This window comes from Podarcis pityusensis, assembly GCF_964106645.2.
Source record: "Podarcis pityusensis genome assembly, chromosome: 1".
Classification (NCBI taxonomy): domain Eukaryota; kingdom Metazoa; phylum Chordata; class Lepidosauria; order Squamata; family Lacertidae; genus Podarcis; species Podarcis pityusensis.
Genome location: NC_138028.1, coordinates 108925585 through 108951331, shown reverse-complemented (window position 1 = coordinate 108951331; position 25747 = coordinate 108925585). Strand labels below are relative to the sequence as shown.

The 25747-nt window shown below is 42.1% G+C and overlaps 1 protein-coding gene, 1 long non-coding RNA gene and 1 pseudogene across 3 annotated transcripts in view; 2 read left to right on the top strand and 1 right to left on the bottom strand.

Moving 5' to 3' along the window:
* Window positions 1–979: 979 nt before the first annotated feature.
* LOC308479277 lies at window positions 980–9463 on the bottom strand. The gene is made up of 2 exons (XR_013987591.1): window positions 9301–9463; window positions 980–1550 (listed from the first exon to the last, which is right to left on the bottom strand). It is a non-coding gene; the product is annotated as an uncharacterized lncRNA (long non-coding RNA).
* On the top strand, window positions 6160–7503 carry LOC308478925 (protein TFG pseudogene; annotated as a pseudogene). The gene has a single exon. The product of its transcript is annotated as a protein TFG pseudogene (transcript).
* A 138-nt stretch (window positions 9464–9601) lies between the features above and the next one.
* Window positions 9602–25747, top strand: part of DPP4 (dipeptidyl peptidase 4) — a 52675-nt gene continuing 36529 nt past the window's right edge. Inside the window, exons 1-9 of the mRNA XM_081006806.1 lie at window positions 9602–9763; window positions 10807–10894; window positions 19034–19123; window positions 19638–19729; window positions 19847–19921; window positions 22317–22369; window positions 22541–22613; window positions 23681–23801; window positions 25578–25738. Of these exons, the coding sequence (XP_080862932.1) occupies window positions 9758–9763; window positions 10807–10894; window positions 19034–19123; window positions 19638–19729; window positions 19847–19921; window positions 22317–22369; window positions 22541–22613; window positions 23681–23801; window positions 25578–25738 (759 nt within the window). The 5' untranslated portion in view covers window positions 9602–9757. The remainder of the gene's footprint in view (window positions 9764–10806; window positions 10895–19033; window positions 19124–19637; window positions 19730–19846; window positions 19922–22316; window positions 22370–22540; window positions 22614–23680; window positions 23802–25577; window positions 25739–25747) is intronic.

Here is a 25747-nt window from a genome sequence, read left to right as displayed (position 1 = left end):
CACAAAAACAAAAACCACTCATGGAACTGTTTTCATCCATTACATTGGACTCTGGTGGCAGTTTTGGAATAGCAGGCCAAACTCAGTCTCAGACTATGCTAATATATCACAGGCAACAGAAAAGCATGGAAGCCTCAGTGTCACCTTACTCAGTCAACAGGACAAGGAGGGTCTGTCAGTCATCCTTGTGATGGATTGTTCTGGAACTGTGAAGGTGCCCACCAAGTACCATGGAGAGCTCCTAGTGAGCCACTTTCTCTGACAAGGATTGGAAGTGAGCTGAGGTCTTTTGAGCCTCTGCTTCCAGTCCACCCCTCCTAGACTCCACCCCTTCAGCAGAACTAAAATCTCTGGCCTGAAGATGGGCATGTCTGCTGTGCTCTGTGGCTTTCTGTCTGGGGGCTGTTGGACTGGTGTGGTAGCATCTGGTTCCTGAGGCTCAGGGAAAGGCACCTGTGAGCGTCCTGGTTCCAGTTCAAGAAGCTTGGGTGCTGCGGCATCTGTTTCAATGAGTTCCTGCCTGTCAGCCTCAGGTATGGTGTTTTCCTGACCATAAGCAGCAGGCTCAGAACCAGTAACCCGGGCTGGCTCAGTAGCTGGCAACACCATATACTCCAACTCAGTGCCCTGACTCCTTCTGGACTCTGGAGTCATGACAGGTGCTACAGCATATGACATCATCATTGCTGGCCAGGAGAAAGTCCTGGAACTATGTTCCTCCATGTTGGCCCTCCTCCACATCATTACTTGTGTCTGGAACTGGGTGAGTGGTTGTGCAGTTGTTCTTACAGGGCAGAATGGAGAGGTGGCAGAGGTAGTGAAAGATGGAACATGAGGTGACAGATTCTTGAAGCTCATACAAACAAGGAAATTTCTGTAATAAATTATTAACTTTTCTGTTTATTCTGTTCTGTTCGATACCTACGTACTTATTGAAGAAGAGCAGGATACAAACACTACATAACAAGGGAGAAACCAGTTTTCCAGAAAGTGCCAATTTATTGATTTTAGTACACTTATTATTTATACTCTGCCTCTTACCATAACATGCGGCTTACAGATAAAATCAGAATAGCTTAATTTTTCATTCGAGCCTTTTTTAAAAAAAGATCTTGATAGCAAAACAACGACAAAGGGAGGGAGGCATCCTGTTCCGTTCTTCTTTGTTGTGTGCCACTTTTTAAAAGACAAATCTTTAATCTGGGATTTTAGCCTCTGGGCAGCGTGAGCAATGTTCAGCTATCAGAATCCACTGCAAGATGAGGGAAGGGAGTGGGGGAAAAGGCCAGTTCAATTCGTTCTGATTCCACCGATTCCTCCTAGATGCCTCTACCCCTGTGCACTGAGCTTCTCCCTCTTCCGCTCTCGTTTTTGCTACCATTGTGCAAGCGAGACTTCCCCAGAACAAGGCACCGCTGAAGAGCCCTACAGACACATTGCTGACTGTTTCGCTGCAGCAGAAAGGCAGTGGTGGTGCTTCAAGAGTGGTAAATGGTGGACTACAGGTGGGTAGTCCGGTGAGGGGATGTCCATGCATCTCCATTACGCACCTATAGCAAAGATTAAGAGGTGGGTGGGTCGTACAATAGACCCTCATCTGCTCCCAAAAATTCTGAAAGCCCTGAAATTTGTAATCCTGCTCTCTACCCCACCCTGCCTGAAAGTGCTGTATAGTCCCCATTATAAATCACTGCAGAATAATAATAATAATAAATATTCCTGGCATATAGCTGACAATTGGACCCTAAAGTGCTCATGTATTTGGAAAACCACATTCTTTCACTCACTGATCCCACCCTGGTCAATTGAGGGCTGCCAGGTCCCACAGTTTTGGAAGCAGCTCCCTACAAAAAGTACAGAATGTAATCTGTTAGTTTGCAAACAAAGGATTCAGCGATCCCAACTGAAATGTCAGGATGCCTATTTTTTGGAGCTTTGCCATTAATATCAGTGAAGAAGAGGAAACAGTTTGACATTTGGCTCTTACATTTTTTGCAGACCTGCAGAAATCTCTTCCAGGATAAAGGGAAACAATGGACGCTTGTTTGACCCAGCCTCATTTTTTTTGCATTAAAACACGGGAACACCATGAAAAATGCAGCAAGGCATTACCTGGAATGTTTCATTTCATAAAGCTGGTGACAGTTAAAGAAAATCTGACTAAAAATATTTCTCACAAAAGATGCCACCCCCCCCCCCCAAATTATGTCTTTGCATCTGGAGCATTCCTCTGCCTCATATGTTCCTTCTTTCAGGGTTTTTAACCTCAACGTATATTTCAATACTAATGTGCTTCTTTCCCCTTTTAAGTCACTATTTATCCTGCATCCTTTCAGAGATAAGCGCTTTTGCTTCGTTTTTGTTAAGGCATTTTATAGTGCGAACCTATGCCTGGCTACTCAGAAGCAAGCTGCATTTAGTTCAGTGGGATGAGCTTCCAGGCAAGTGTGTAAACGTTACTTGCCAGATTTACCAAGGCTTTGCGCTGTTTTGTAGTGGATGATACCTGCTGCCATTCTGTTGCGGTACATATCTGAGAATATGCAAGATGTGTGCTGAGGAGAGGAAAAAAACTGGGGTCTCAAAGGTGCTCCCCCACCAGCTCAGAAGATAAGGTTTGGTGCACACATAATCCAAGGCACTTGCATCGCTTGATAGAAAAGCAAATGGCGAAGGTAAGATTTTTATGCCTCAGCTATAACCTGGGATTCAACATGCATTAGGTTACCCAGAAAGCTGGAATTTGATGAGCAGATGATCTACACACATCATTAGAGAAATGAACTTTTTTTTTTTTTTACATTTATCAGCAAGCATTTCAGACATGAAGTTTACCTGATAAGAGAGGTCAGAATTCCGGAACAGGTCAGAATTCCCCATTCCCCCAGCACACTATGAGCATTATAATGTTCCATTGTACTTTCCCTGCCTGTGTGCCATATAGTGTGTGGTTTGAGACTGGAGCTCTTCAATCATAGGGACTTAACATAAGAGGTAGCCTTTGAGTTTTGCCTATTAATTCACTTCAAGGGAGGTCCTGATGATCTGAATAACGGAATTTGCATTTTAGTGCCCAACTTTGTATGGGCACTTTGATGGGCAAACCTGTCAATTTTGGTTTCTCATTTTTCTAATCTTAAAACCAATCCTCCACATTCCTACATCATTTGTGAATTCTTTTTTGTTTAAGTCCTCATGAAAATTCACCTGCAAATGTCTCCTAATATGTTTGCATGTAATTTTGCCTAATACACACATTTTTGCAAAGCCATTTCCCCTAATATGATGCTTTTTAATATTATTTTTGCTAATACTTGCCTTTTATGCACACTTTGCCCTGGCACATGCATTTTTGTACACTTTTCTTGGCACTGTGAAATTCAGAAAACTTAAGAATTTAGAAGGGCGAATGTGTTTTAGCTCGCATATTGTTTTGGACAGGGAAAATGTGAACTGCTGTGAAGTGAATCAAAACTCTCTCCTATCCCTGCTGAATTAGCCAGAATGGAATCTGGTATTCCAATGGAATTGCCTTTGGAAGGAGAGAGGGGAACAGAGGAACAAAGCTCCATCTAATAGTCTTCAGTGCCCTTTTTCGCTTCTGTCCTCAAGTCTGCATGCATTTTCTGAAATACTGTGCTACAAATTTAAGGCCACCCAATAAATTATGAAAAGAGTGAAATGACATTTGAGTAGCAACTCTTGAAAGCAGATTTAAGCAAGCATCTATCTGAACTGGTTTACGGTTGTGCTTAAGAGTAAGGGGACAAGTGATGAGCCTGTAACAATGTATTTCCAGTTCCAATTTTTATGGCTCAAACACTGGACAGATAGCAGAAAAACAGGAAATGGCATACGCACCCACCATTTCTAAAAATGAATAATTTCTGAAACATTAAAAATTAGAGAAAATGCTTTTCATTTTACTAAAACTCAGTAAAAATTGCACAGGTATTCGCTTCAGTTGCCCTGAAACTTGCTCATTAGGAAATACAGTGTGTATCTCATAGGGTTAATTTTTTGGTACCATTTGACAAGAAATGTATTTTGATAATCAAAAAAGTAACCACAGCAGAGGTTTTATATTAGAGAAGCATTTATCTTACGGAGCTCCTGATTGACTAAAACCATTGTTGTCACTGATATGAAACAAATGGAGCATGCTAATCTTCTGTAAAGTGTGCAGAAATCACATTTCCTCTAGGTTCATTTGCAAAACCGGTTTATCATCAACACCTGTCTATTACTGTGCATTCACTTCTATACCACAAACTAATATTAAAAAAAAAAAATCAGTGTTGTGCAGAATCTCAATTAAAAACAAAGCAACATAAATTAAGCAGAATATTTTAAAGACACAGAAACAAAAAATGAGTCATCTGACAATAAGGTTATAAAAATAATGCATCATTTTTATAAGAAGGCTCTCTTGTCTCGAGCTCATTGCAGGTGATTTCATTAAGGAGAGTGTTACATAAAACCTGTTTCACTATACTAAATGATTCCTTGTTGGTGACAGTCTGATGCTGCCAGGTGTCATCGAAATGTACCTTTGTGGCAAATTGAAGGATCAAAGTGCAGCATTAAAAATGGGGCTGCGTACACATGAACCTGCTTGCAACACAAAAATGTAGCTTTTCTCAATCTGGAATTGTTCGCACTCATTCTCAACATACCTGCTTTTAATCTAGGTTGATTCTAGATCAGGCTTCCTCAAACTTGGCCCTCCATATGTTTTTGGCCTACAACTCCCATGATCCCTAGCTAGCAGGACCAGTGGTCAGGGATGATGGGAATTGTAGTCTCAAAACATCTGGAGGGCCAAGTTTGAGGAAGCCTGTTCTAGATCCAGCCATCCACACAGGTGCTTGTGGTTGCTTGATACATATTTGAAAAACCTTCCTTTGATTAGGTGATGTCTTTTTCTTCTTGCACATGCCACAGGTGAACAAAGTTGAGACTGTGAGCTTGGAATATTCCCACATCACTGGGCAGGTGTGGGTACATCCACAATTGCTGGGACCGCCTAAACCTTCTAAGTGTAAAGAAATGATGTTTTAAAATGCCATGCCATATTATGCAAGCACTGGACTCAATATATCGTTCTTCTCCTGTACAAGGATATGAGTGTGGCTGTATGTCCAGAAGAATAAGAACCTTCTTCCTTCTTTTTTTGTCCACTTCTTATGGATGTTCACATTGTGCATTCAACAAGTGCACAATCTGTGTATACAAATACTTGAGCTGTACATTTGTATGGCTATTCACATGCAGTGTTCAATTACTGTGGAGTATGTGTGTGTACAAAATAGCTGAACTGAACAAATCAGTAAGTGTACTCTCTTTCACACGAACACTTGTACACGTGTAGCTAGTGAGTTTTGAAATAAATCTCACTTTTGCATCTCTTCATAGCATTCTGAATGCCAGTTATTTTTTTAGGTAATTAAATGAAATGGAAAACTCTTCAAAGCCTTTAGTTCTCATGATCAGAATGGGTTCTAAATATTTTTCTTCTTCTCATTATTAAATCCTGATTTCTCAAAGATTTTTTTTTATAAGCCATATGCTTATTTCCTGGCAACGAACATTTCTGCCTATGCCTTGAATATATGGGTGCTTGCTTTGAAAGCTTTTAAGGGTGCAGGAAATTGTGCCTTTTGTTTACCCACATTTTTCCTATCCATTTGGACATTATTAAAAGATGTTCGTACATGCCTTCCCTCATAATGAACACTTTATCAGCTTTGGACATGGAAAAAGTAATCAGCCCTTTGTCATAACTTTTTGGCAGGGTGAGGTGGATGGGGGACGAGAAACAACAATCGGTGCAGAGGTAAGAGAAGAAATCTCGAACTTGCTGAAAGATTTATTGCGGCTGAAACAAACCAACTTTTCTTCCTGTTGGCGCTTATTACAGCTCTGACCAGAAAGCAGCTGCTTCCACTCCTGTTTTTTAAGGGCTGATCATGATGGTGACTGTTAAACAGAAATTTTACAAAAGCCACCAGGCATAACTTCGACCTTAATCTGTTTATCTACCATACCCTCGAAAGGCATGGAGTGGCAGCAGCAACCGCCTTGGCCGAGTCTCTTTGCCACGTACGGCAGCAGCGGCAGCAATTCCACACACTGCTGCCTATTGTTATATTTTACTAACCACTGCTGCATGGCGGGACATCTGTCCTCCAGCTGAAAGTAAAAGGGAAAATCTGCCCAGCTACTCAATACATTTTACAAGACAGCTGTGTAAGAAGGCCAGAGTTAACCATGAATGGACAACTGGATTTGAGTGGAAAGCTTATAATTAAAGCTCAAATGGGTGATGATATTAGAAGAATTCCCATTCACAATGAGGACATCACCTATGACGAGTTAGTGCTGATGATGCAGAGAGTTTTCAGGGGAAAGCTTCTGAGCAATGATGAAGTTACAATAGAATACAAAGACGAAGATGGAGATCTTATAAAAATCTTTGATAGCTCAGATCTTTCTTTTGCAATTCAGTGCAGTAGGATACTGAAATTGACACTGTTTGTGAATGGGCAGCCAAGGCCTCTAGAATCTAATCAAGTGAAATACCTCCGTCAAGAGCTGATAGAACTTCGTAACAAAGTGAATCGTTTGCTGGATTGCCTAGAGCCCCCAGCTGAACCAGGACTTTCCACAAGCCTCCCTGAAAATGATGTTGCAGAGAGTAGGGAAGATAAGCCTGCTACTACTTACTCCACTGTCAAGCCTTCTACTCAAGTTATAGCAGCAAGTATGTCTGCTTTTGATCCATTAAAAAATCAAGATGAAATAAAAAAAAAGTCATGTCAGCATTTGGGCTGGCAGATGATCAGGTTTCGGGACCCCCCCAGTGCCCCTGTAGAAGAACGTTCCGGAACACCCGATAGCATTGCTTCTTCATCTTCTGCAGCTCATCCACCTGGAGTTCAACCACAGCAGCCACCATATGGAGGAACTCAGCCACAAACTGGTCAGATGGAAGGCCAGATATATCCACAATATCCACAACAAGCTGGATACCCTGCTCAGCAGCCTCACCCTCAGCCACAGTATGGTATGCAGTATCCAGCAGGCTACAGCCAGCAGACTGCTCCTCCACAAGCACAGCAGTTCCAAGCATACAGCCAGCAGCCCTCACAGGCTCCAGCTCCTGGGTTTCCTGACCAGCCTCAACCTCAGCAGCTGCCAGCTCAGCCTCCCCAGCAGTATCAGGCAGGCACCTTTCCTGCACAGAACTACACAACACAAGCTTCACAGTCGGCCAGCTATAATGTGACCCCAGCTTCGCAACCTCGAAGGGCTCCCAGCCAGCCAGGTGCTTATCAGCCAAGACCAGGCTTCACTCCACCGCCTGGAACTACTATGACACCCCCTCCAAGTGGCCCTAATCCATATGCACGCAATCACCCTCCTTTTGGCCAGGGTTACACCCAGCCAGGTCCTGGCTATCGATAAGGAAGCTGTGCTGTTGACGGGCCTATGTTCTATGGTAGTTATTAGGAGAATAGGAACAGGGGATGCATTGATCAATTAATGTGTGTAAGACATGATCTTACATATGTCACTTTCATCACTCTTGCATGTCACTTTGCATATGTCATTTATTTCACACGTGCCATTTCTGGTTATATAACCATTTATTGCATGTGTCATTTTTATAGACTTTTCAATGTGATGTATAATACATATATCACCCCACAAAGTTATTCTGAAAAATGTGCCTGGTTTTTATACTTTTCTTTTCAAGCACATCCCTATTCAGAGGGTTGTGTTCTGTTAACATTTCTCAGGTATCTCAATTACTACTTTTAGGGAACTTCACACCCTTGGACTCTGACATCTGGAATATCTATCCCTACCACCATGTACAACTCAAATAAGGTGCAATTCAGGAGGGGGAAATCCAAAGCCAAAGATCATTTTAATTTTTCTGCTACTGAAAGCTGAAAAACTGAAGGCTGTGTTTCTGTGTTTGTTTTGTGCAACCAAAATCCAATGTGGGGAATCCCCTCATGAGACAGATTCGTACAGCATAAACATCAAAGAACTTCCTCTGTGATTCAGTACATGGATTCTGTTTCCAGTGGAAAGAAGTATGCAGCCTTTTCTTAATTATTTATCTTCTAAGTTCCTCTATGCTAATCTGCCACAAAATTATAATAATAAATACCCTTGAAGGTCTTATCATCTGAACCACTGGCTAGCGCAAGGTTTCCCAAATGTAGGTCTCCAACTGTTTTTGCACTACAATTCCCATCATCCCTACTAGCTAGGGATGACAAGAGCTGGAGACCCAACAGCTGGAGAACAACAGCTGGAGACCCAAGTTTGGGAAACTCTGGGATAGAGCAAGGTGAATTTCTCACTCACCTAGATCTCTGGCTAATAACACATAGCTTCTGCTTGGGGGGGGGGGGGAACCACCAGGAGTTGCATTCCCCTATTTTCCCCTCCACTACATCACAGCCTTTTGGGATGCAGGTGTTGCTGTGGTCTAAACCAGTAAGCCTCTTGGGCTTCCTGATCAGAAGGTCAGTGGTTCAAATCCGCATAATGGGGTGAGCTTCCGTTGCTCTGTCCCAGCTCCTGCCAACCTAGCAGTTTGGAAGCACCAACCTAGCAGTTTGGAAGCACGCCAGTGCAAGTAAATAAATAGGTAGCACTGTGGCGGGAAAATAAACAGCATTTCCATGCACTCCGGCTTCCATTGCACCAGAAGCAGCTTAGTCATGCTGGCCACATGACCTGGAAAGCTGTTTGTGGCCTGAAAGCAAGATGAGCGACACAACCCCATTGTCGCCTTTGACTGGACTTAACCGTCTAGAGGTCCTTCACCTTTTTTCCATGACAGCCTCTAACTCCATGATCTTTTCAATTGCCCATAAAGATGCAACTGAACTGAGCTCAGAAGAACAGCTTCTTAGTGCCATGCTAGCCAAGTCTACTCAGTCTTGAGTCCCAAGTGGGTGGAGGACTGGAGCCTAAGAAGAAATGAAAAAGAGAAAAATTGTCCAGCAGCACCTGATAGACCAACTAAGTTTGTTCTGGTACAGCTTATACCAGAACAAACTTAGTTGGTCTATCAGGTGCTACTGGACATTTATTTATTTATTTATTTTATTTCTATTTCGACTGCCTCAGACCAACACGGCTACCTACCTGAGTCTGAAAAAGAGAAGTCAGCCAGGCCCTCCCACCTCATTTTAGAAACCGAACGCAGGGGCGTGGCCCAGTCACCTGCACGCCTGCGCAGAGACTTGCTCCTTCCTTCAACTCACGCGCCCTCACCTCAGCGCCCGCGCTTTGAGGTCCTCCGCTTCGCACAAGCTTTCCTCTTGCTTTACCTCAGGCCAGCTGGACTGGCGCCCACGTGGGGAGAGACTAGTGTATCCCGCCCAAGCGCTCTGTGGGCGCCTCGCCTGCCCGGCCCTCTCTCCTCACGCTGGGATTCCCCGCCTCGCCCCGCCGCCGACTCTCTTGCCCCGCCGGGCTCCTCCCTCTGTCCCGTGCGCCTGGCTACGTGTCCCGTCCCGAGCGTGAGCGTGTTTGTGTGTGACAGCCGGGAGGTTTTTGCTCCTCGCTTGGAAACCTCGCTAATATTTAACGGGGCGCCGCCGCCGCCGCCGCCGCCGCTGCTGCTGACGGTGAACTTTCCGGGAGCAAAGTCTTGCGCGCTTGAGGCGAAACCCTGCACTTCTAGCGCTTCCTCAGCAGCTGCTGTTTCGCCCCTCGTCGAGCTCCCGCAATGAAGGTGGGTAGGAAGCGAGCCGTGTGGCCCTGGCGGCAAGTTCGGCCGCTTCTCTGGCGCGCGGGGCGACGGGAACGCGCCTCGCCTCGGCCGCCTGACTAGGCTGTTCGTGGGCGAAGGCGAAGGCGGCTCGGGTGCGCCCGGAGTTTGGAGGCTGCCTCAGCCTCTCGCTCCATTCCGGGCACCTCCGCGCGCTCACCCCCCCCCCCTCCCTGGAGAGAGATGCTGGCTGACAGACGTACGGTCCTCGTTTTTCTTCCTCGCCAATGAAAGCGCAAGGTTTCCCGTGGTCGCTCCTGGGGCTGGGCTGCGGGTGCGGATTCAAGAGCGGAGCTTCGGACCGTGGCGGAAGTTGCTTGCCTTCCCATCTGGACTGATGCGATTTCATGCGCGTAAAACACAAATAACCCCAAAAGTCTGCAGAGAGGGACTGTGGTGTTTATACTTCTGAAGTAAACACCAGGGGAAACTTTCTGAAAATAACAGCTGTTGGGACAGAGGTTGGGTGGCCATCTGTCATGGATGCTTTAGCTGAGATTCCTGCGTTGCAAGGACTAGAGATGTGTGAAGACCTGGGGGAGGGGGGATGGAAGAGAATTTTTTGAATGGGGACAAGATATGCCCCCAAAACCCAAGTCAAAGAGCCTCCACTAGTTACAGTAGGGATGTAGTTCGAAAGCACACCAGTGCAAGTAGATAAATAGGTACTGCTGTGGCGGGAGGGTAAACGGCGTTTTCGTGCGCTCTGGTTTCCATCACAGTGTTCCAGTGCACCAGAAGCGGTTTAGTCATGCTGGCCACATTAATAAGTAATGGTAAATGTGAGCTAAAAAGCATTGCATCATATTCAGTGTGGTGCTGATGTGAATCAGCACAAAGATATTTCCTTTAAAAAGACACAACCCTTTAAGAAGGCCCCATAAATGGTAGGCCAGTTGTGGGTTGGATTTGATGCATGGGCATCATTGTCTATGATTGCTATAGAAATATATGTGCTCTTTATGCACATTACATACTTCTTAACTTCCTTCTTTTTTTCTTCCCAGACCGTAGTGAAGTATCTGTTGGGATTTCTTGGTGTTGCAGTTCTCATTACGGCCATTGCTGTTCCTGTAGCTTTACTGACAAACCAAAGTAAGTTTGCAGTGTTAATTGTCTCTTGGTAGGTGATAGGAAGTGATTTGATCCTCCAAGCGGCATGGGAAACCATGAGAGAGATCAGAATGTATGTCATTTGGCATCATATGAATGTATAACTTGAAAGTTAATAGCACTGCTCATTAACATCTGGAGAGCATTCCTTCTGGCAGCCAACTAGGGCCAGATCTGTGTGTTTAAATGTAGATGTGACTTTTTAATGTATAAAGAAAGGGGATGCTTTTGATGGCCTCACCTGCAGCTTCCTTCCCTAAAATTCATGGCCCTGGGCTCTTCTCAACCTAAATCCGATCTTGCGCTCAGTTAGGAGCACTTGGAAAGAGCAGCTATGGTGGAGAGGGAGGGGATAGGTTACAGGCAACTCCCCATTTATGCGGGGGTTGCTTCACGAGGCACATGTGTATCAGTGGAAGCCATGTAAGCCCACTCCATTCCACCACTCCCCTTACACCCTTGTTCCATTCCACCCCTGCCCCAACCCCCCTTCCAGTGCCAAAAGCGGCATGCACATCAGTGGTTGTGTGTGTGCTGAGTGTGTGCAAATGGGGAGCTGCCTGTGCAATTTGCACCATGGTTATGAATGATGGAGGCAAGTGGCATCCACTGGCAGAGGAAGAGGAGTACGGGGGGGAGCGCACCGCCCCCGGAAGCGCGATCCTGGTGGGGTGCCATCATGGCTGCCCCCGGGACGCATGCCAGCCCCGCCCCCACCTGCTCTCCGCCCCCGGGTGACGGAACATGAAGCTCCGCCACTGGTGGCATCCTGTGAACTGATTTATTGTAGCCTAAACTTTCATATTCATATTTCATATTCATTGCAAAAACTAGACTCTTCTGTATGATGCTGCATGCTCTCTTTATTTTGTGATAGATTCAGTGGGCCATTCTTTTGGAAGCTACACATTGAGATTACATTTTCAAAAAGTACAAAGTAAAAAACAACAACCTTCCTTACAAATGAAAATTTCATTACTTTCTTGACAGTAAACTTGCTGGAATGTATGGCTTTGTACGTTTCTAGAATTTGTGGATCGAAGCAAGGCTGTAAAAAGGACAGAGACTATAGTTGGAGATAAATATTTTTTATGTTATAGAGATCAAGCAGAAAACGATGTATGTGTATGCTTATAAAGAATGTATAATTTTCTTTACCCTTTGTGCACATCGTAATAAATATATTTTACAGTGCAGTGCTGAACATGGAGATGAAAGGCAGTTGCAATTTGTAGCTGATTTAAGGAAGTTTCTACTTTGTAGATTCAGAGAGAACATTTATATAGATACATAATGTTTTACACACAGTAGCATTTGATGTTTTAAGAGCAATTACTTGATACATCTTTTAAACAATGTTTCCATATGAAAAAGTGAAGTGGAGTAAGACTATTATATGCTATGGTTTGCATAGTGGTCTTGGTGTGCAGACTACTAAACTTGTTCACATGGTTCCAGATGCTGGCTTTAGGTTTTGGAATTCTGCAATTGCAGGAACATCAACATTTCTCCTGTAACCTTTGACAGTTTCCACATTTTGGACAATGTCTATTTCAGTAAACTGGCTACAAATTTAATTACATATAACTTAAACATTATTTTTTTTTGGCAGCTAAAAATTATGACAGCTAATGAGTTGCTAGGAAGTTAATAGTGCTGTTAATTAACTCCTGGAAAGCATTCCTTCTGAAGGCCAAGCTGGTTGTGATTGTGCTAGATCCGGCTGCTCAAAATGAGCCCACTTGCACCCCAATCCTGTAAGAATGTGGGTGAGTGGTCCCCTTTCTGATAGCAAAAGGTACCAATATATGGCGGAATGGGAGTCCATCCTTTTTTGTAAGTCTGAATACTCAGATTTTTCCTTAACCATTCATTTGAACAAGCACTCATTAAAAGACCGATACACTGACATATAGTTGTGTTTTCAGCTGTGAGCAAGCCTCCATTGATGTGAATAGGGAACTCTAGCTGCTTCAGTTAGCTGCTTGCAGATCTCTAGGCAACAAGCATGGTGTGTTGCAGTTTGCTGAGACGCTTTATAATATTCAGGGATGTTAAAAACAATTTTTAAATGTAAATTGCACATATTTTGAAAAACAACAACAAATAATATCCACTGAAGAGCAAGCAGGAGACAAAACAAAATAAGAATCGGGGGGGGGGGGGGATATTAGTGGGCAAGCCAGACCAATCCAGATAACTTGGAACACATTTCCTTTCCAACCCTTGAACATTGGTCCAATGTTCCTGATTAAGTAAAGGTTAAAAATGCAGTTGTAATCTCAAACAAGCCTTAAGTAGGATCAAAGTCCAGTCTAATTATAGAGTCCTGTGTTTGGTACAGCTTTTCAGTTTAAATGTTTTACTCTGTTTTATAAGAAATTAAAGCACCAAGTACAAATGTTGCAAAGGGGAAAAAAACATTGTCTTGCTAAAAGAAATAATCCTCTAGAAATACAGAGAGACACTTCCTCTAGGATAAATTTCAGACTTTACAGAGGGAGCTGTAGTCAATTGTGGCTTGAAGGCAAGTGCACTTAGAAGAATAAGATTTACTCTCCTGTAAGTATGGATAGGATTGTATCCTTAATCATGCAGAGTCGCAATGGGCAACTTCCTTTGTGTGGATGCATACTTGGGGCTCACAGGGACCATCAGTAAGTTAATTTCTCAGGGCGCACAGTGACTGATTCCAGTGGCTTTTCTGCTGTTTCTCTGTGTCTCTTGACTGCTAGTTGAGTTTGTTGCTGATTGTTTAATTTCTGCTGGATCTTATTATGTTAAACTATGATAAGTTTATCACATCCTGCAGCTGTGGTCTGCAGAAGTTTCAGGGTGGATATACTGCAGTGCTGGAGATGTGAAGGGCTTGTGGGGGTGGGGAATGAAATAATTGTGTGTATACTGGGGAAGTTTTCCATCCCCCCCCCCAGTTTGTTCCCCCCCCCCCCGGTCATCACTGCTCTAATAAGTGCATTCCCATAACTTTCTACTGAAATCCTGTAATGTTTTAAACCATAAATATTCCACTGTAGTGCAAGAGTGCTTCTCCAGTCAGTAGTAATGCTGGGGAAGCATCACATGACAACTAATAAAGCAGAATTATGTGTGGATGCTCTAGTATAAACCCACCACTAACACACTGTTATCACATCAGTAACATGTTACAGGGGCCCTGCTACCAGTCTTCATTGTGCATTCATTCCGTTTTGTTTGTGGGGAGGTTACACAACAATGAGCATTCATCCTGATTTGCTTACAGGTTTTGCTTATACATCCAGTATATTCCCATTATTCATTCATTCCACACTTCTTTGTGAATGTACACATCACTTTCTGAGAAGGATTGTGTCTGTTTATTTTTTAAAGTGGAATCTGAAGGCAGCCCTGTATAGGAAAGTTTTTAAAGGTTTAATGTTTTATTATGTGTAGATACGTGTGTGTGTGCGTGTGTGCGTGTGCGTGTGTGTGTGTGTGTGTGTGTGTGTTAGAAGCCCCCCAGAGTGGCTGGGGCAACCTAGTCAGATGGGCAGGATCTAAATAAAAAAAAGGTGGTTGTTGTGCTCCTAGGGCGATGGAGTGCTGTAATCCACTTTAATTGTGCAAACCTTAATTTCCTGGTGTATGCTTGGATCTTTTCTTGAAAATGCTGTCAATCTGGAGATGGGCTAGGCTTTGGGAAGATAAGAACAGTCTCATATGAAATGTGCTTCCTATCGAGGGAGGGTTATGATTTAGTGCAAGGGGAAGTAAGTTTAAGTTCATGGCCACGGAGACATGTATGTGAAAGCCTCACACTATGGTAATTGGTAATTATACCTTAATACTGTTTTGTAGATTTACAGCACCATAACTGCATGTAAGATTGCATGAATACCTGAAAAAGTGAAACATACTGAAGGAATATTAAGACTGTAATGTTTGGCCCACTTACCTGGTAGTTAGGCCCATTGAAATAACTTCAGAATAGACGTGCATAGGTTTTAACTATAAAAGACTCCAAATTGTATACTGATGATGTCAGTAATATGCTGCCCATCTGACCAGGTTACCCCAGCCGCTCTGGGTGGCTCCCAGCAAAATATTGAAAACACAATAAAACATCAAACATTAACAATTATATGTTCAGATATTGCTATTTTGTTAACAAATTGTTATTTGTCCTTTAATTGGTGTGCAGTTGCTGTTAGAAGACTTAGATGGTGCAGAGATACCTGGTGTTATATAATAATGTAACATGCTATTACGTTAAATTGAGATAACACTCTATCTACCTCACTATGGCAACCGTGACTTGTGATGGCTAACCAGAATTTCGGTTGCATCCTTTCCTAGCTCATCTACCTGAGATTCCTTACCTGAGATTTGCAAAACCTGAACCTGGGAGCTTCTGTGTGCATATATTATGGAGCCTCACTGTGTGTGCCTCGCTCCCATATATGAAGTGCTGCTATATCAAGTCAGAAAAGTTTAGCTTTGCAGCTACCAACTCCAGCTGATGGCACCTCCACAAGGCAGGGGCCTTATGATAAAGCTCCACAAGGCAGGGGCCTTATGATAAAGCTATCATAAAAGGAACCTGAAATATGTTTTGGGAGTCACACTTCTGTGTTCACAGACAGTAGAGATAATACATTTCAGATGCTACTTGCTAGCCAGTTCTTGGTGCTCTGCTCAGATCAGCCTTCCTGTTTTCTGACTGTGCAGTGAATTGTTGACACGGCATTTAAAAAAATGGAAGAAAGCTATGAGTGCCAAATATGTACATTATGTAGAATAGAACATTTACATCTTACAGTGCTTTAATGCTGTGTTTTGAATATACAGTTTTGTGTGAGGCATCTCCCACACCACTTCTCCTTATTTTTGGTATCAGTTCCTCACACAAATGTTCTTAATTTCCTGCAAAATGGGTGGGGCGGAAGAATGAAAAATGAGAGGGAAATAGTAATCAGCTGAATGCTAATACAAATTAGGCAATCAAAGGCATAGTACGGAGGCGCTCTGGTGCTCTCTTTCGCCCCTTAAACATCAGATTTTTGAGGTCAGTGTCCTGAACAGACTTGCTTAGGAATAAGTTTGCTTGTCAGTGAAATTTCTTAGCTATCCTTTACCACGAAGTCCCAGGGTGGGTTACAAACAATAAAACAGTTACAGCCACCAAACAAAGAAACTATAACAACAGTTAAAAACTCTTCCATAATTAAGAAAACAGCTTAAATACCGTATTTTTCGCTCCATAAGACGCACCAGACCACAAGACACACCTAGTTTTTGGAGGAGGAAAACAAGAAAAAAAATATTCTGAATCTCAGAAGCCAGAACAGCAAGAGGGATCGCTGCGCAGTGAAAGCAGCAATCCCTCTTGCTGTTCTGGCTTCTGGGATAGCTGCGCAGCCTGCATTCGCTCCATAAGATGCACACACATTTCCCCTTACTTTTTAGGAGGGAAAAAGTGAGTTTTATAGAGCAAAAAATACGGTAGTTCCAATTCAGATGCAGACTGGAATAAGCTACATTAAACTGAGTAGACATTCGGATAATTGGGCAATTATTTTGCACCTTTAATAGTTGAATAGAAGAGGAAATTTCAGTTTGCAGCTGCTGAAATCTTCTCTTCTATACAAATGTTAAAGGTGCAAGAAGCCTGACCATTTGCACAAGACTACTCTATTTTCTTTACAGATTTTATTTACTTTACAGATCAGTGTCACAGATAAAATCCAGGAATCAATATCTCAGATAAAATTCAGAACTCAGGTATGCAATATGTGCATAAGCAGACTGGACTTCCCATAGTTCAAACCATGCTCATGGTGGCATACACACACGCGGAGAGAGAGAGCAATAACTATGTATGTTTGTGGTAGCCTGCAAAATATCTGCACAGAAACTAAACATAGTACCAGGCAACAAAACAAAGTGGCATAGGCTTAACTGTAAAAAGACAAACAAACCTCAATCTGGATGAAATGCCAACTTAAATATAAGATGCTAATTTTATATTTGCATCCCAGCTGAGTAGGAATATCACTGCAGCTCATGATGTATTGATTAAATTTAAGATGCCTTGTATTGTTTATCTGGTATTATAAGATCATTAAAAACTTAAAAGCTTGGTTGGCACTAGGTGTAGGCAGTGAAGAGCTGCTACCTGTTTATTCAAGTTGGAATTGGTGTTCTGATTTTCCGGTAAGCACCTGTGGAACATTCTTGTTTGGTTTTGGTAAGCATGTGAGTTGCTGGTTCTCTTGAGGGTGCTATCTACTATCAGAGAAGCTCAAGTAGGGATAGTGGTAGACTAAGAGAATGTGCTTGCTGCTTCGAGAGCCATGGAGGGTCCTGATTGCTGGGTGATCTGGTCACACAGTATTGCCACAACATAAGATGATGCACTCTGTATGGGATGTATGTTTTCCTTTTCTCATGACCTACACAAGGAGAAAACTGAATATTTCTAGGCAACCCTTCTTTTTCTTTTGCTATAATAATATCTGATGTAGGATGCTGCACTGCAAAGGTAGTTCTTTGTAATTCTTTCTGCTACTCTACACCTGGGGCAATATTATCTGCCCAATACCTAGTGGTACTTGTGTGATAGTATGTGCTGTATTAGAAACAAGGGGCAAAAAGCTGGTCATTGCAGCCTCCCACTTTTAGCAGTTTAACTCTGTAAGCACAGCAGCTCATTTGTTTTACAGGTTGCAGAATGCAAGATCCTGAATAAGAATTGCCTGCTGTTTAACTCATTGTACACTTTAATTTAAAGTGCTGCTAGCGTGATGCATTTATCTAGTCCAGCTTTTTGTTTACCATTTGTCAGGAAACTACTTCTAAAATATTGCTGGTTATGAGAAGGAATAAACACATGCAGTAAAATGTAGCTTTAGTACCGGTTGCATTTATCTTCTCTTTGCACCGTTCATCCTTACTTAGCATGTAAATATTATGGTTATTGTAACATACTGCTTTATGGCAGTAATATGTTTGATATATTTCTTATACCTAATTGTTCACCCTTTTCAAAAAGACCTGATATATTAAAATAAAGTACAATGCACTACATACTAAAGCTCAATCTGCTTCCTTTTTTCTTTTTTTGCAAGTTGTTTGTTATGCATTTGGACACCTCTTAAGATATTGCAACCAAATTTTTCAGGATGGTTCCTTAGATCAGGGAGCAACTGCGGTCCCTCTTCTGCCCAGTACTTGGCTACAGCTAGAGGCTACTTTGAATCAGTATGGTGGACTGAACCTTTCAAATCTGCATTGACTTTAACCAAATTATGCATGATGGTTCTTGAGATCAAAGAGCAGGTTTTTGCCTGTGTTTGGAAACAACTGGACACCATTTGGAATCAAAATAGCAGACTGAACTTTTTCAAAACTGCACCAATTTATTTATTTTTGGTTTCTTGGAATTCCCAAGCAGCACTGAGTACAAGACTCTAGCCATCTATAATTAGCAGAGAGTGCCCAGCTCTGCTTGGGAATTAGTAGGAGAAAGAAGTAACTTGAATAATTTTTGAGTTTGGACCTAACATAGCAGACTGAAGCTTTCAAAACTGATTTCTTGGTTTCTTAGAGTTCTTAAGCAACACCATATATGGTGTTGCTTGTTTTGAAACATCTCATTACTGGCATTACTCATTTGCTCATATTAAGTATAAAGTTTAATGGGAGCAGAATTTATATGAAAAACGGGTATAAACAGATTTGCATGTTTTTCTGCTGCGCTATATTTTTGTTCTTATCTTAGTCCAAAGTAGTTATAACCTTTAGTACTTCAAAACAGTGCTGTGCCACTCATCACATTTTTGCCTTTCTATCTAGAAATGTTAGGTGATTTTACTATTCTTGGAATAATTAATGAAGGAGAGGGAAGTTGAACCTATAGATTTTTCTTTGACTTTTTCAATAAGGCTTCTTTTTTGGTGGGGTTCAATCATGAGAGACCATAGTGATGGTACAAACCCCAAATCTCATATTGTCGTTGCAAGCATGATTGTAATCAAGGCATTTTATTTGCAAATGGTATATTCTGGGTTGGGCTACAAACAGATTCGCTTTTGATGATGACATCCAACACAAGCAATCTTGCCTTTTTCCTTTTATTGACAGGTTCTCCTGACACCCGCAGGACATTTACTCTACAAGATTATTTAAGTGGTGATTTTCAATACAAATCTTTCAACTTACAATGGATTTCAGGTAATGGGCATGTATTTCTTGTCTGCATTAGGGCTACTAATGATACGTGATACAAAGAAAAAAAAGTTGTTTGCAAAATATGTGCAAACACAGAGAAGGGGTACTGGGGCATCTTTTTAATTTCTGAATACATTAACTATGTATTCAGATACAATGTTATTATTGATGATAATAATACTTTTCATGTTTATACTGCCTTTACTCCAACAGGAGCCTAGCGTAGAGGACATCACAAAAATACTAACCGTGAGATTAAATAATTAAAAACATCTAAAAATATATAGCATCTAAAATAGAATTAAAACCAATACTAGCTGATGACATTCCAATAAACATTCATGTATTAAATGCTTGGGCAAACAGGTAGTGTCTTTAAGTTAAGTTGAAGCAGCATCAGCCTGGGGGAACAAACACACTTCCCCAGGAAACAGGAAGTAGGCATGGAGAATTTGGTGCCCCATGAGTACTACTCATCACTGAGTCTTACTGAATGGCTTCCTATGTTTTCCCTTAGGAACACAGTATCTCCATACGGCAGAAAACAACCTTTTACTCTTCAATGCTGATGATGGAACAGAATCTGAAATATTGTCAAATGCCACCTTAGTAAGTTTTTATGAATACCACATACTTCTCCCATCAAAACAGCTACAGTCTGAGCATTTTTCTTTTATGTATTCATATATGTTTCTTTCTATTAATGCCTTTTTCTTTCGTCAACAGACCCAATACAATAGTTCAGAGATCATATTGTCCCCTGACCAAAAATTTGCTCTTTTGCGATACAGTTATGAGAAGGTACCAGTGACAACCTACTTTCTCTTTTGTTTCATCTCTTTCATATTACTAGAAAAATTCTAGGTTTTGTACAATATTGATTCACTTGGGCCTTTTGGTATATCAGGACTGGGGAAATGTTTTTAACACCAACATGCTTTGGCCAGTTACTTTGCATTGCACACATCCTGCAGTGTAGTCCAGCATTTTTGGGAAAATGCAGATGGGAGGGATGTTTATTGTAGTAGCAACAAGAGGGTGACTAATTGCTTTCTTGTTCATTGGGAAAATAGGGAGATTCTTTGGGGTGGGTATATTTACTTCAAAAATACAAATCAATTTTGCTAAAAAGGGTGGGGGATAGTTGCTGATAATACAGCTGCAGCTATAAAGAGGTATAAATAATCGTTAAGCACGGGCAACTAAACCTTAGTTGCTAAAAAGCTTATTGTCTCTTTTGACCCACACCTCTAGACATCTACCTGTATGCTTGATTTTGCACTGAATGTCGCACTGCCATTTTAAGATTAACATATTACCAGCAATAACACAAAGGTCCCATGCCTATCTCTCCAGCTCCATGATAGGCAGGGGGTAGGGACTCATTCCTGTCAAGCTCATCTTCATAGTCTAGTAGCGTAAGGGGGTGGGGAACTACCAGCACAAGTCTTTAAATTGTACAGTCGTACCTTGGAAGTCGAACAGAATCCATTCTGGAAGTCCGTTCAACTTCCAAAGCATTTGACTTCCAAAGTGCAGCTTCTGATTGGTTGCAGGAAGCTCCTGTAGCCAATCAGAAGCTGCAGAAGCCCCACTGGACATTCGGCTTTGGAAGAACATTCAAAAACCAGAACAGTCACTTCCAGGTTTCAGTCGTTCGGGAACCAAAATGTTCAAGAACTAGGCTATTTGAAAACCAAGGTACGACTGTACTCACAGAAGCAGTGACCAAAAATGTAAAGCTGCAGGATATATGAATAGGCAGATTAGGCGGTGGGGGAATAACCTAACACAATGTAAAAGTAGACAGTACGGAGCACTAAATATTGCAATTTTCTGGTATACAAAAATAGTTACAAGACCATTCTCATTGAATAATTTGCTGTGGAGTAAACTAAAGGGACGCAGGTGGCACTGTGGGTTAAACCACAGAGCCTAGGGCATGCTGATCAGAAGGTCGGCGGTTTGAATCCCCACGACGGGGTGAGCTCCCGTTGCTTGGTCCCTGCTCCTACCAACCTAGCAGTTCGAAAGTGCAAGTAGATAAATAGGTACCGCACCGGCGGGAAGGTAAATGGTGTTTCCGTGCACTGCTCTGGTTTGACAGAAGCGGCTTAGTCATGCTGGCCACATGACCCAGAAGCTGTACACCGGCTCCCTCAGCCAATAAAACGAAATGAGCGCTGCAACCCCAGAGTCGTCCGCGACTGGACCTAATGGTCAGGGGTCCCTTTACCTTTAAACTAATGGGAAACAATATGACTGCTGCAGATAACGGGGCTGTGATGCAATCATGTCATATAATACAGGTAGATTTTATTAGTTAAAGTAAAAAAAATCACATTGGTTTAAATGGGAGATTTCCCGCATGAGAAACTGCAAATGTGCTTTGATTTCAAGTTTTCTATTTAGTGCTCTGGGAAGATCCACACCACACATTTAAAGCACATCCAATGCCTGCTTAAAACATCTGACTTCTCCCAACGAATCCTGGGACCCCCCCCCCCCGCTTTTAAGCTACAGCTTCCAGTAACCTTAAGAAACTATAGTTCCTGAGATTCATTGGGGAAGTCACGTTTTTTAAAGGGATGGTGCAGATCAGTCTTAGAACCTCTCTCGGTTTTGTGTGGGTTGGCCATGCCCAAGCACATAGTCTCATGGCTGTGAAGCCATTGGTGCTAGAGTGCTCTGACCACCCTCTGAAAGCTTTGGGTTGTGTGGGCAAATACACTTCCAACCCTTAGATGAGAAACCTGTTCCAGCTTGAGAGCCACATTCCGGTGGTGCAAAGGGCCAGAGGCATAAGCAAGCAGAGAAATGAATGTAAAATGTTGTATTTGTGCAGTAGGCTAGCTTCAACACACACTCATGCATCCCTCCACCCTCCAGCCAGACAAGCAAGATACATGGTCAGAGTTCAAGAGCTCATCAAAGACAGGCAGACCACAGCACAAAGGGTGCAAAGCAGGGCTGGTGATAGGGTGTTGCCCTGGGGCAAGGCCTGGTCAGTGTTATGAGGGCCAGATAACGATCCCTGGAGGTCTGCATGCAGCCCCTGCCAGAGACTTTGGTTTTAAATTATTAAATAAAATGTAGATAAGAAGAACATGATTAGGAAAAGGATTTTGAACGCCATCTTGGTGTGCCTTCCAGCTTGTCTTGGTGTTTTCCTTATGTGCAAACATTTCTCTTGCAGGTGTGGAGGCACTCATACAATGCGTCATACTACATCTATGATGTGTCTGCTGGGTCAGTACTACTACTACAACAACTGTGTTATCAAAGTGCTATTGTTACCCTACAAAGGGGTTTTTAGTTCATGCCAGGCTAGCCAGACTATAAGAGTATTAGTAGTATTATTAGTATTATGGTTGCTTTTCCCCTTTTTCTTTTACCCTTTGTGTTTTTCTTTTCTTGTAGTACCTTAGTACAGGTCAACCCAATTCCCGAGGACATCCAGTACGTATCCTGGGCACCTGTTGGTCACAAACTGGTTAGTGAAACACTTGTAGCCAAACCCATACCATAAAAGTTAAGTGGCAAAGTTCCCATTGATTTTATTTAAAGGCTCAGGATTGCACCCAAGGGCCTTTGCATATTGGCAGTAAGGTTTTAAATATTTCAGGTCCACATGTTTCTTTAAAAACAAATTAATTGAAAAGGGTGCACATATCTATATTCTGCACATTAGCTACTTTTCTGAGAATGTTGTACGTTCTCTGCTGGATCTTGTCCTTGACAGCAGATTGTACAGATTAAGGGCATTTTCGTGATTTTTACTTCCTTTTCCATTTCAGGTTTTGAAGAATTAAGGTTTTTGGGGGGAGGGGAAAGAAAAGGACTGGGTGGGAGGGGGAGGTTAAGCCAGGGGAGAAGGAAACGACATGGTCATTGGTCAGTATCCATTGCAGGCCACACTAGCTTCATTCAGATATGCCTAAATTATACCGAAGTCAACAATGTTCATAAACGTGGTAGTAGTTTTCGTATTGTCACCATGTAGCCTAGACTATCAATTAGTTAAGCAGATGGCAGATTTGCATTTGAGCTGCATTCAGTTCCCTTGAATCATAACAGCTTAAGAGGAGCCTGCTGGATCAGGCCAAAGGCCCGTTTTGTCCAGTATCCTGTTCTCATAGTGGCCAACCAGGTGTGCCTTTGAAAAGCCCCAAAGCAGGACAATAAGACTCTCCCCAGTTGTGAGTCCCAGCAACTGGAATTTGTAAGCATACAGTCTCTGACATTGTCCAGTAGCCACTGGCATCCTTATCCTCCGTGAAATTATCTAATCTTTATGAAAATGATTCAGGCACCTCCTTCTCTGAAAATGGAACTAATGGTGCTCATTAAACTGTTCAGCGGGGGAGAGTGTGGTTTGACCCTAAATGGCAGCTTATAAATATTTTTAATAAATCATTAGGTGGTGGGTGGGAAAAAAACCAATCAGTGTGTCTACAAATGTGTCAAATGAAAGGGAAAAGAAGTCATTCGGTTGATATAAAGTGAAGAGCTATGCAGCTAGCGTGGTGATTTTTAAAAAATGTTTTTGTTTAATGGCAGGCTTATGTTTGGCGTAACAACATTTATGTGAAAACAGCACCAGATGCCCTCGCTGTGCAGATCACTAAAAATGGAGAAGAAAACAAAATTTTTAATGGAATACCAGACTGGGTTTATGAAGGTAATTGCCATATTACAACCTAAATGCAGAATTTATAAGAGGCAGTGACTGTATTCAGATGCAACCATGGTTGTCTATAATGAGAATAAGCTGCTGTGACCCTCAACCTCGTGTTCTCCCCACTCATCCTCACACAAGTGGAGGAGATCAGAAGCTTTAAAAAAAATTGTGGCAACGCATAGCATGCAGTAAAATAATCCCAGTCATGCTTTGGGGTCCTGGTTTGATTGCAAACTATAGTTTGCTACATTTCAGCAAAAGAGCAAACTATGGTTTGCCTGAGATTAGAAATGGAAACTTCTAATCTGCTTGCACATGTCTGTACTGCTTATCAGGAGGGGAATGGGGTGATTCAGCAGTGAGATCAGGACTGCACAGGTGCACCAAGAGAGCCCAATTACACAGCTGTGAATTTGCTACCCACTTCACCTTGCCCCCACTTCTCCAAATAAGTGGCAGTTCTGCTGCTGCTGCTGCTGCTGCTGCAAAAAGACTACTGCTGTGCTGCTGAGCAGGAAGGGAGAGAAGGAAGGACACTGTTGTGATCCTCCACACCATTGTTCAAAGTGTTATTTGAAATGAATCTTGCATGATTTACTGACATCCAGTGGTTCCGATGCATTCACCACATTTCATGTACATGGGGATTCCTCACTCACTACTGCCAGTAGTGATTTGGCACTCATGATTAGTCCCTTCAAGAAGCATCTTTAATTTACTAGCCCTTGTGATGAACCTTATGTTTGTATTTCACACACACGGGCAGGGGGGAGATAAGATAAAACAGTGCAAGCATTATCGTTGTTCCTATCCATCCTTTGGAGGTAGAAAATACTCAGTGAAAATCTGTTGTGCCCCCCACTTTTTTGGTATTGGCAAATTCTGTTCCAAATGAATGTTGAGTTTAATTGCAAATTACATTTCTAAACATTTTGGGCAATCTTTACTCAGGCCTAAACTACAGATGTGGCTCTGTTTTTAAATACCTGTTAATTCTGTTCCATGATGCCTTTTTTGTTTTGCTGGCTTCTGAGATAAATATGACTGAGAAAGAAAAGTGTTGGTGGTAGAGGGGCTGCGGAGAAGTCACAGGTGGAAAAGAGATTTGAACACCATTTCTCCTGCACATCCCTTTAACTTTTTTAATAGAGCCATATATGTGATCCCATCTAATCCCAGGGGTCTTGCATTTTTACTATGCTGTTCATCTGAAAAGACTCCCAAGGCAAATTGCACATGATCAGTGCACAAAAAATGGTCCCCTTTTTCAGGATTACAGTCTAAAAGACATAAAAGGGAAGAAGAAGAAAAAAGCAAATTCAGGCACTACTTCTTAAAGGTTAAATATATTGATAATGTCTGGTATTTCCCTTACATTTTAAAAATGTTTGGCTTGTAACTGGCACTAGAACTGTCTTCTTCTCATTTGACTGTGCCTTATTAGGAAGGATGCATGTGGAAATGTTACAGACTAGGAAAGAAACAATTGTCTTTGGTAAACTGTTTGGATTTTCAGTGTCAGAATAAATGATGATTTTGAGTGCTAGCATTTACGTTAATTATTGAAGCCAGATTTTTATAACACATTTATTTCTATAAAAAGGCATTTCTGAGGCTTTGGTTATTGTGTTGGTCGCAAGACAGGGCAAGGCATCTGAATGCTAGCAGCTACAGTTCCATCTGAAATTATATACAAATTAATAAGAACAATGTTTCAGAGGCAGAAGCCAACTCAGCTACTATTGCTTCAAAAGAACACATTTGCATCTCTTTCAGAGGAAATGTTTGGCACCCATTCTGCTCTGTGGTGGTCTCCAAATGGCAGCTTTTTAGCATATGCAGAGATTAACGATACTGGAGTTCCTGTTATTGAGTATTCATTTTATTCAGAAGATACACTGCAATATCCAAAGACCATTAAAATCCCGTATCCTAAGGTCTGTGTT